We start from the raw sequence: 11,726 nt of genomic DNA, 5'->3' as shown, positions 1-11,726 counted from the left end.
GTTGTTGTAATTATAACTAGTTATGTAAACAAAGTAAAGTTCTCTCTAAGCAGACAAAGCTCTGCCTCGTCGGGTGGTTGTGTGCCCAAAACGGCATTCACAGGTCGGGAGTCTATACATATATAGCTCAATACTGACTCACCGCAAATGCCGTTTGCGGATCTGTACTCGATAGTCGGTATGCAGTTGGGTCCAGAGTTTGTTTACGGAATCTCTGGACTTCGTCCGTCAGTTCGTAGGGATGCCTCCTGACGTGCCTTGGCGAGGGTTCTTCTGCAAGCAGTTGTCTATTCGGGTCCCCATGCCGGTGGGGAGCATCTGGACCTCGTCGTGAAGGTGGTGTTGGGACGACGTCAGGAGGCATTCTATCGCGGTCTGGAGTGCCGTGTTCTGGCATGCCTGCAGATTCTTCTACTGCGTCCTGCTGGTCCCCGGCGACCACACGGGCGCTGTATAGTTTAGGACCGGTTGGCCAATTGCTTTGCATGTTGCCAACAACGTTTCTTTGTCTTTGCCCCAGGTGCTGCTGGCTAGCGACTTGGGGACCGAGGATTTTTGGGTTTTTCATCGTCGTACCCAGCTGCAGTCTGACCTTCTTCGTCTTACTGCCATACCTCAACAAAAGCGTTGGACGGAGCGTTTTCTGACGCCTAGCGTTAACGCCGAAGTGCATTACCTAAACAAAAGCGTCAACGCTACGTCAGGCAACGCTGACGCTTTTGCTTAGGTATGGCAGTTAGTCTTCGTCTTCGTCGTCATATTCGTATTCTTCTCCGTCTTTACTTTCGTAAACGTATTCGTAAAAATTTACATATCTCGATTTATATTGATAACTTGATAAACTTTAAATAACTCAATACATTTCGACAGCTCCATAAATTTTGATATCTATCGACAAGTTTCAATAACTCAATACACTCTGGTAGTTCGAAAAAAAAGCGATTACTATAAATTTCTAAGAATCGATAAATATTAATAATTCAATAAATATCGATAGCTTCATAAGTTTTATTAAATTGACAACTTTCGATAATCCGATAAACTATTATAACTCGATAACTATATATAAATTTTTGCCCTAAGGGCCGGTTGTTCAATGTCTGATTAGCACAAATCGGAGGTAGAAGCTCCGGTTAAGCACAACTACTGCTTTATCGATCACATGTTACATGCATGATGTCGAAATCGTCGATAGTGTAGTGGTAGTGATAACCAGACATTGAACAACCGGGCCTTAGTCTTCTTACCCTTTCAGTTAGCTTAATTCTTATGCGCATGAATTTTTCGCTGTTTTTTTTCGTCTTTATCTTAAATTTTTCTTCACTTTTTTGTCTTCATCGTTTTTTATCAAATCTTCATCTGAAAATTAATACAAAATGCAAAACAAGTGAAAATCACCCAACCTACGCATTGGTCTTTCAGTATGGTCGTGTTACATATGCGGCACTGGCCTGATGGCCAAAATAAAGCGAGTGAGTGCGGGTGCCACTCCGGGTCTGCGTGGGCATCATAGGAGCTATGCGCATCTGTCTGTGATTGAAAAGGAAGCCTGCTGGTGCGCCCTACGGCTAATCAGGATGAAAAGTGGAGATTTTTGGAGTCACTTGGAGGTTCTCAAGCCATTCCTTGATTCTCCCGCTATCCATTTCACAGATATTATGTTGCCGAAATTATCCTTTTACAAGATCTCAAAGGTCAAAATTCCTGAAAGGGACTGAATGAAATAATATCTATGATATGTAGACAAAGGGTCCCAAGTATGGTACACCGATGGACACGGGAATACTGTGCAAGCATACTTGTACCAAGATCCCAAAAAAGTCTGCCAATGGACTCAATTCATACCCAAACATATTTCGGGGGGAAGTCTTCGGAATCGAAGTCTGTATTCAAGAGTGTCTTCGGAGAAGGACAAACGGTGCCAGAACAAATATTATGTCGAATATTCAGGCAGCACTAAAGGCCTTGGACGCATTAAGAACGACATCATGGCTTTTCGACAGTTATAAAACTCTTCGGAACAGCATAGGAGCCCATAATACAGTGACGCGGCTGTGTGTGACTGCGACGTTCAAAGGGAAGAAGAAAATCAAAGAAACTCATAACTTGCCGGGAGGGTATTAGGACTCTTATAGGCTACCTGACAGGACCTGCAAGGTAAGATAATGCTAACTGTAGAGACGGACTGCAGGTTTTGGGGACTGGTGGAGGAAACCTCACAGCATATTCTTTGTGACTGACCGCGTATCAGGAATCGTAGACTCCTTGGGAACCGATCTTCATCCAAAATTTGGAACACGGCACCCTCCAATGTGCTTCTTAAACAGCCTAAGGTCGGAGATATTTTTTAGGTCGCAGGTCGAGTACCTAAACCGATGAATAAGGGCACAACGTGAACTCTTAGCGACTTGCAACTTGCCCTTTATTATACTAAAATTTAATGTTCTAGAAAACTGCATATCCCAAATTTTTATAAAAACCAACAATAAAAAGAAAATACCTTTGTTGAAAATTTTTTTATAACATTTCAAATCATTACAATTTTTAATTAGTTTTTGTTATGTAACTTTTATTAGCTGGAACAGGAGAATCGATCTTCTTCAAAATTGGCACTTTTTCTGCACTTTGAACTAAAAAATGCAATACAAACAAAAAAAAACATAAAAAATTGGGCTCAACTAGACTCTTGAAAATTTTATAAGCTTTCATTAAAAAAAAAAATAATCAAATTGGTTGAGAAATGAAGACTCCAGTGAATTATGAACATTAAATTCCATTTATTGACAACTGTGCATAGCCACAAGTCTACGGTACTAAGATCAGTGTGAGTATTTTAGTTTTGCAATTTATTTATTTCATTTTCTTACTTACATATATATGTATATAATATTAATATTCAACGATTTCAAAGAAAAATATTGGAGATGCATGTGTATTAATTAATTTCAACCATTTGAAACAAAACTTTATTGGAAGAAGCTGATGGAAAAGGCTTTTAATCTAGGCCACGTGGTTCTCGATTCAGCCGTTCTTTAACATCTTCATCCTTGACTGGTGCGCTATCGTCGTCATCAAAGTCATCAGCTACATACATAGATATATGTTGTTAGAAAAGTTCGTATATACAGTTGTTGCATTTTTTTTTAACTTACGAATAACAGGAAAAAAATGGTTTTTGCATTTTGTTGGTTGTGATTGAGTGCTGTTTACATCGGACTTGAAGGAATTAGCTGTTAAGCATAAAAACTCTATAGTAAGGCAAAGAAATTAGCAAATAATTACATTAATAAGCAGTTCGATTAACTTACAAAAATTTAGGAAGGGACGACCCGTTAAGTTTCGTGGAGGAACTGTATAAAGTAACAAAGAAGCAACAAATGGTGCTTAGTACTTAGTTATATTTATGTATCTACATATGTATGTATGTATTACATCATCATAGACATTTTTATACTCACAGATAAACGGTAGTGGCCTAAAAGGATTTCCAGTGAAGTTAAAAGGATTAACTAAAGATTAGGAATGACAAATTAGGAATTGAAAAAGGTTCAAGTAAAATAATATATGAAAAATTTACAAAAAAAAAATATCAAGTTAAAATAAATTAGCACAATAAAACAAATTGTATTAAATACGTACAAGGAAAGGGTCTGAACGGCAGAAAAGGTCTAAATGGCCTCAATGGTTCAACGTCTGGACGAGGACGCTCCGGCAGTGAATCCTCGCTAACATTTTCTTCTACCACTTGATAAAAAAAAAATTAGTTGTTTAGTAAGAATGAAAAAAAATATCAAAAGTAATGAACTTATTACCTTCCTCAGTGTCCGTTGCTGGTGCTGCATTTGCTTGAGGTGTAGCTGCCAGGAAAAGCACTACAATAACTAAGCAAAGGGATAACAACAAAATGAGTTTCATTTTGTAAACAATTCTATTCGTGATTAATACTTTGAAATAATAAAAAAATTTCAAAATACCAATTTATATACTATTTCCTAAACATTGCAACCCTCAAATGCTCAATACCGTTACTATAATCAATCATTTAAAAGATAAGTCTGACAGTTACAACACAAGAAATAAAGCTAGCGTTGTGACACAAACAAACGGAATGTCTAACTATGGGAATTCCCGTCGACTGAGTTGAATTGAACACATCGTTCTCATGACAATATGGTCTACTTAATTCTTTGGGGAATATTTATGCTGCTACAGCAAGAACAACAATAACAATAGGTAATAGGGCAATAGAAAACTACAAACCTGCGTTTATTTGATAATAGGCTTTGATTTCCTGAATGTCAAAACAAAGGATAACATAATTTGGCATTATAATAAAAATAATAAAATGCAAGCAAATTTAGACAATGGATGCGATAATCGATTATTATGTCGATAACAATATCGATAAATATATTGATAACAATATTGATGACAAGACCGATAATTTTAACGAAGATTCCGAAATAGTCTCGAAGATTTCCAAATTGCCCCGAAAATTATCAAACTAGTATTGAAAATTCAGAATTAGTCCCGAGAATCCCCAAAAACCTCACAAATCCCGAAATAGTCCCCAAAGTGAGGTGGGTTTAGGTGATGTATGGTGAGAATGGGTGTGATGAGTTCAGTTGTGGGTAGTCAAGTTGTGGTGGGATCAAATGTAGTTAGTTTAAGTTAGGTTTGGTGAGTTTGGGTGTGGTGGGTTCATGAGGTGAATTTAGCCTCTGTCTCAGTATCTGTATCATTTTCTTTATAATTACTTTTAAATTAATCTTTCTTCATCTAGGTTTATCTTCCCTTTTATCGGTATCCTCATCCTCATCTTTTTCTTCATATTTATCTTTGTTTTTACCTTCAATGTTTTTTATTTTCTTCAGCTACATATTCCCCTTCACATTTCTCCTTATACAAGTTAGGTGTTTAAATTTAACTTGATCTTCATTTTTGCATTATTAGCTCTGATCCAGTACTCCATGAACTTTGAGGTTTTTACACGAACTTGCAGGAGGTTTCAGGAAAAATGATCCCATACTCCAAATTCGTCTAAAATTTTGTAAATGAGAGCGATTTTTGGAGAGTTGTGAAGAGAATGATATTGCCAGATTTTACCCGAACTTTTTCATCTGGTACAATCATGAAAAGTGTCAAGCGATCACTGGTTGACGTTTTTACAGGTAAATGCTTTTTTTGTTCCCGTACTTTTTGTTGTTACTCACTTTTTATACGAAAAGTATTGGAGCAGAGCTATTTTTACGCGTCTTTGTTTTTGTTTTAATTTTTGGGTTATTCACAAGGAGGTAAACCTTTTTTATCTTTTCTTTTAATTTTACAGTTCTAAGGCCCAATTTCAGATGGCCTATTTATTTAGAGATTTTTGATTAACTTCCACTGTTCATTTTCAGATCTTACATTTAATCTGCACTTAAATGGCCAATATCGCCTTTTTAAATATGAGATATACAACCCTGTATTTGTACCAAACAACCAAGATTGATTGGTGGGTTGTTTAATCAATCCCACCAAATCCCACCAAAAAACAATCAGCTGTTCAGCATAAAATGTAAACAAACAAGCAAATGCAACAACAATTTCAAGGAACAAGCAGCAGTGCTGCCAATTGTTTAGCATATTTAAACGAAGTTGATCTGAAACCCAACGAAAGTTAAATAGCATTTAAACAACAATCCACAATTAAACTTAAGTGCTATTTAAATATTCATTTGAAATTGGCCATAATTGTTTGGATAATTAGATCGTAAATTACTGTCAAAATTCGTAGATAACGAAGTGAAATCTGAAATTTGGACTTCAAACTGGCACTAGAAAATAATAATAAAGTTTCAGGACTTTCCGCAGACTGTTGGTTAATGAAAATTTGCAAATTTTTTTTTTAGTTTTTGTCTAAAGGTAAAAATTTAAAGAAAATAATATCCTACAGCATTTGCATTCCATGCAGTGGTGCTTCTTCCGAGAGAGCTTTTTCGATCATGAACGCAAAGTGCAGTTTGAAAAGAGGTCGAGGCTCCAGTAATTTAAATATGCCAGAGAACTGTAAGGCCTCACAATGTTGTTAAACATAACAAGAAATTTATTAGAGCGACGAAAGGCTCATTTGAAAATTACTTCTTAACATGCTAAATATATATCAAAAGTATAACATATCTGTACCAACATATGAATGTTTGTATGGACCCATTGTGTTTACATTTTAATTGCAGAGCATTCGCACGGAGTGCTTGTAAATCAGCCTAATCCCAAAATAGTATTCAAAACAAACTTTGCATCAAAAAATGTACAATGTTTTAATAAATTAAGCAAATAATCAGACGGGATAAATTTCTTGCCGTTTGTCAATAAGAGTTCTTGCGAAAATTTTCTAAGCTTTCAATTATTTCGGCATTAAGCCTATTCCTGTATTTATTTTTAATGAGATTAATATCTGAAATTTTTTTTCGACAGCAGCACTACTGTCGGTAAAATAGCCAACGTCAGTATATACTCTGCCAAATTGCTTAACATACACCTTTATAATACATTTTTCCGGTCCCTGCTTTGGGAAATAAAAAGTAATTTCGTAAGGAATGCTAAAGAGTAAAATAGACAACTACTGTTACACCTTGCTATAAAAAACCTTGGTGGTTGCCACAAAAGTTATTGAGCAAAAATTTAAAAAGTGACAAAATAATTTTGTAACATATTTTTAGGGTGTATGGGTAAAGTAAAAAAAAATCAGAGCATTTTTTAGGTCCAGCGAAGTAGGGAGTAGATTTTAAATTTAAAGTTTCTTATCGGACCAAATTATTTTGTAATATATTTTTAATGTGAATGGGAAAATTAAAAAAATCGGAGCATTTTTGTGGTCCAGCGGACTAGGGAGTAGATTTTAATTTTAAAATTTCTTATCGGAGTAAATCTAGTCCGATCGGAGGAGAGTCCGGACACTGTTGCACACTATGCAAAATTTGCACATGCTGTCCTGCAACAAAAATTGGCGTTGTTATTGTAACCGGGCACATTTAGAAGAATAAGAAATTTTGTAAATAAACCATTTTTTAATCAAAAATTTCAATTAAAATCGAATTGCAATGGAAGATGGTGATGAACTTATTACAAGTTCGAATTTAAGTTGCAAAGTATGTGGAGAGCGCCAATTCACCTTACGTGATGGTTACTATTATTGCCAGGAATGTGGCACAAAGCAGGAGCAAGTGCGCGCCGTACAAGTGGAACGGGATGCGGATTTTTTGGAGGCCAAGCTCTTTAAAAAGCAAAAAATTAAAATTGCAAAAGCAGAGAAACGTAAGCTATTTATCAAATCCATTTACAAAACACTATTGCCGCTTTTAATTAAAATTGTTTAATACACAATTGTAAAACCTTAATGCATACATACATACATATGTATTCATATATGAATTTACCCCCAGCAAATCTCACATCATGGGAATGTTATAACTATATACTTCGTGGTCTTGTTAATGATCTTTTATCATTTGGTGCTAAAGAGGATTTAAAATTAATGTCACTTCAGCTGTGGGCGGCTTATTTGCGACGCATGGAAGTAGCATTTTTCAACAAAAAACGCGTTGAATTACCCAGATTGGGTTTGCGATTTCTACAAAGGTGAGTGCATGTGTTTTGAACTTATAGATGCTCTTTTCCTTACAATAAAAATTTTTAAGAATTGATTTTGTTATATACATATTGCCATATTAACACACTCATAAAACATGCATACACCCTTCCCATAGAGATGCATCTGCCGTGTACAACCATGCACTTCAGCGACGAGCTGGAAAGCGTAAACGGCGTCAAACTGACGACTCACGCACATCTGTTGTAAGCAATGAAACAGTAAGCACTCGCCAATTTCGTAAAAACCGGCGAAAATTGGATGAATCCTCATACAGCTTACATTCATCTATGAACTCGACGGATGTCTCACAAACTACCTTTTCTTCGGCGAATACCTCTAGCACAGGTACCACTGGCCGCGCCATTAAATTGCAGTTTTCAGCACGTGCCCGGAAGCATCTGAAAAAAGCTATGCCTGTAAAACATATAGAAAAGCATGCCTTGGACGCTGAAGGTAGCTTAAAGTGCCACCGAATGAAACCGCTGGCAAGATCGATAAGTCGCACTGAGCACGCATTGCTGACGATGAATGTTCGACAAATTTATACTATATTAGGCATAGCGCTTAACCTGATCGGCGATGATATACAGTTGAGCGATTTGGTTCGGTTGATAGATGAGGATCATGTAAGCAGCAAGGATGTCATACAGTACTTTCCAGAAAACATTGCACCGTATTGCAAAGAGATGTTGCATGAAATACAATTTTACATATACCCTACGAAATATAGCGATAAGGTGAAATTTTTACGCAAGCAAAATCTATTGTAAATTCTCAAACAGTTCAATTTTTGCAGGTACTGCGAGAACACATTGGATTGCTCTCAAAGTTCCTAAATATACGCGAATTTGTTCAGCCGAAAATGATAAAACTTGCCGAGCGCTATGTAACTGAGCTAAATCTACCTCCAGACGTGACAGCATATGTAGAGCACCTCATAAATTTGCTGCCCCCACAAATGCGCACACGTACTAGCCACGAGTATCCCGCCTATGAGGCACGCACTATGGCATACATAATATTCGTGTTGAAGTTATCATTCGGACTTGATGGCCACACCGAGAAACTGATATCGCGCGCCGCCACTACAATAAATCAATGCTTGCAAAAACTATCAGAAGAGGGGCGCTGCATAAATGGCCAACTGACACCGCCATCGTTACTATTTGTTTGGGAGGACTGGGTTAATTTTGTGGAAATGCGCAAAGTTATAGTGTCACATTACAACTCAAACTTTTGTCGGCAATTCAAGCAGTGTCAAAGCACGTCCCAACTATTGGAAGAAGTAGAGGAGGACCGGCGCACTCAGTTAGAAGAGGCAGCGCATAAGGCGGATGATGCTACGAAGGAAAACACATCGAAAATAGCAAACATGCATCGAGTTTTCCAGCAATTTGTAGATGAATATACACAGTCAGCAGAGCCTGTTGAGTCTATAAACTTTCCACCCAGTTTAACACCGGCGCATTCCTACTTTAAACGTATACTACTACACTGCTCCAATGCTGGAACCAGCGCGACCTTTAAAATACCAGAATTTATGCGTATCGATCATATGCAACGCACATTGGCTCCATACACGCACAGCAAGGAGCTAAAGGATTACTTCAAGCAGCACAATTGGGTATTAAACGTAAGGCGTATACCATGCACAGGTGAACGCAACAAGGTGGGCGTATTTCGACCAGCAAACGAGAAAAGAGAGAGGGTTGAAAATGAAATGTACACCAAAAAAATTGACCTTGACATAAGCGAAGAAGAATGGCGCACTACTAAAGAAGTTGAGGAATTTATTGAAGAGCTGGAATTTAAGACAGAGTACGATAGGTACGAGAAGAATTATGTGAAAAAGTTACAGGCAGACGCCTTAAAGCGGCAACAAGCTATCTATGCAGGACCCTCATGTGAGCCGGATGACAAAGAGCCTGATGGCGAAAGAGACACAAATAAAAGCCAAGTATGTATATAAAAACTCACCTATTGTACATTTTCCAATAGCAGTTATTCGATTTAGGTTTCTCGCATTGTTGACACTGATGAAGAGGATTCATTGTCACCAGTTCCTGAAAGGACTCTTACAATTAATGAAGAAATCAATGTACGCTCGATGCATTCAATAAATGCGTTCAGTGAGTGCGATATGGAACCGATTAAAAGCTGTGATTCACCGATCGTTCTGAATCCACGTAGGGGACTAAATAATGTGCGGCTATTTGCTGACCTCAGCGACGATGAAGCAAACGATGAAATTTTAGGGGAGGACGATAGTAACGATATAAGTAATATTGAGGAACGTAGTTGTACTTTATTGACATCAAATATGGATTGTTGGACTTTGTTGGGTTATTCGCACAATCTAACTGTTTGCCAGAAAAAACTATTAGAAAGTAAATTTCCTCGTTCATTCTTTTGGCTACTGGAAACCTGCGCACAGTCTATTAATGTCGACTGGTGTGTAATCTACGAGGAGCTTTTAACCATAGAACTAATGTTTGCGTACGGTGTTGAAGATTTAAATGATTTTAAAGACTATATTCGCTTTAAGTACAATAATCCGATTAAAGATTTTAATATGTTAATAAATACGTACAGAGAACTATGGTGAATGAAACTAGAGTATGTAATAGTTCGTATATTCGGCTATCTGAATATCAGTTCAGATATTCGTATATCCGATTAGTATCTGTTCATTTTGTTATCCGCTTCATTTAGTTATAAGGATATTCCAAACAGTATTTGAACGGATTCGTTAAATTTGTCTCAAATTTACTGAATCTGGTTATCCCGGATTCGTAAAATTGTTCTCAAATTTACTGAATAATTTGGTTCCACATTAATAAAATAACCAAACTTGTTGAAAACTTGTTGAAAAAATAACCAACCAAAATCTTACAAAAATAAAAATAAACCGTCTTCAATTCTCATATAAAAATTTAAGTCATTTATTCATGATCCCATGATCGGATCTGAACCAAATAAGTATGGGACGTGGGCTAACGTTACATATGTGGTAAAAAACATAAACAAAAAAAAATATTCCTCCGTTTTTTTAAAGTCGGTTAAAAACAAAAATTATTGAAATATTTGTACGTTTATTCACAGTTACATTAAAAATAGGAATTTGAGGAATTCATTTATTCATTTTTGGCATTCAGTATGCAATAATACTTTTTGTAAAGAAAAAATTTGCAAATTTCTATTAAAAACAAGTAATTTTTAGCAAAAAAAACCGACTTCAACACCCATATAAAAAAAATATATATATATCTCATGATCCACTGATCGGATCTCAACCAGGTTAGTATGGGACCACCTCTGAGACACTACCTTTCCGATGCAAAAAGAATTATCGAAATCGGTTGACGTGGTCTAAAGTTATGCGGTAACATACATAAAAAAAAAAAAAAGAATTCCGACGAACTGATAATTTTTTTTGGAAGACGGAAGTTAAAAAACAACCAAATCAGAGAAAAAACTACCAAACAACCAAAATGGAAAAAGCAAGTCGAAGAAGAAGTTATAGCTGCTCTTTCGGAGATCACCACATCTCATCAGAATTCTTTATCTAGACTTCAGCAATAATAATATTGCAACAATTACTAATATGCCACAGATGTAGTTTTGGTTTAACGTGGGAACCTACTGCAATTTAATGCAGTTTTAGCTCCACGGAGTCCAAAACTCAACGGATTAATTTTTGCCTTAATCATTGCCCTGAAATGCAAGCATCTCAGTTCCAATGGCAGTGTGGGGTGACACACTTACCGCCTTGGTGAAGTCGAAGCTTACCTAAAGCCGCTGCCAATCTTTGGGTCATGGCACCCGGTTGCAATGCAACTCCACATCGAACTCTTTTGAGTTCTCCAGCATTTTGGTATTAAACCACAACCACCACGTTACTCCCCGAAGGGCCGCAACCAAAGAGTAGGCCATAGTAAATATAGGATACTATGGGGGCCCCTACTCCCCGTGGTACCTTTTTAAAGTCTTAGGTATGACTTCGAAAGCAGCAGCTCTTCTACCAATTGAGCCTCATGCCCGACTCAGGATTGGTAGCCTTTAACTGGGGTACCCGGGATTGTGACACCCGTAG

General features: G+C 36.9%; 2 protein-coding genes across 3 annotated transcripts; one reads left to right on the top strand and one right to left on the bottom strand.

The window, feature by feature from the left end:
- Window positions 1-2,831: 2,831 nt before the first annotated feature.
- LOC118737156 lies at window positions 2,832-3,947 on the bottom strand. Of its 2 annotated transcripts, none has more exons than XM_036467483.1 (6): window positions 3,813-3,947; window positions 3,640-3,744; window positions 3,459-3,509; window positions 3,309-3,350; window positions 3,153-3,230; window positions 2,832-3,084 (listed from the first exon to the last, which is right to left on the bottom strand). In XM_036467483.1, the coding sequence occupies exons 1-6, from the start codon at window positions 3,913-3,915 to the stop codon at window positions 2,996-2,998; spliced, it is 468 nt and encodes a 155-aa protein (XP_036323376.1). In that variant the 5' UTR covers window positions 3,916-3,947; the 3' UTR covers window positions 2,832-2,995. The 2 variants fall into 2 exon arrangements, with proteins under 2 accessions (XP_036323376.1, XP_036323377.1); XM_036467484.1 differs by having other exon boundaries at window positions 3,640-3,738; window positions 3,813-3,945.
- A 3,050-nt stretch (window positions 3,948-6,997) lies between these two features.
- Window positions 6,998-10,476, top strand: LOC118737155 (TATA box-binding protein-associated factor RNA polymerase I subunit B). Its single transcript, XM_036467482.1, has 5 exons — window positions 6,998-7,296; window positions 7,425-7,620; window positions 7,749-8,370; window positions 8,430-9,590; window positions 9,648-10,476. The coding sequence occupies exons 1-5, from the start codon at window positions 7,083-7,085 to the stop codon at window positions 10,236-10,238; spliced, it is 2,784 nt and encodes a 927-aa protein (XP_036323375.1). The 5' UTR covers window positions 6,998-7,082; the 3' UTR covers window positions 10,239-10,476.
- Window positions 10,477-11,726: the final 1,250 nt, after the last annotated feature.

Source organism: Rhagoletis pomonella, unplaced genomic scaffold (assembly GCF_013731165.1).
Source record: "Rhagoletis pomonella isolate Grant_MI unplaced genomic scaffold, Rhpom_1.0 Rhpom_scaffold_00004, whole genome shotgun sequence".
NCBI lineage: Eukaryota > Metazoa > Arthropoda > Insecta > Diptera > Tephritidae > Rhagoletis > Rhagoletis pomonella.
The sequence above is the reverse complement of the archived record's forward strand: the minus strand, read 5'-3'. Positions and strand labels throughout refer to the sequence as shown.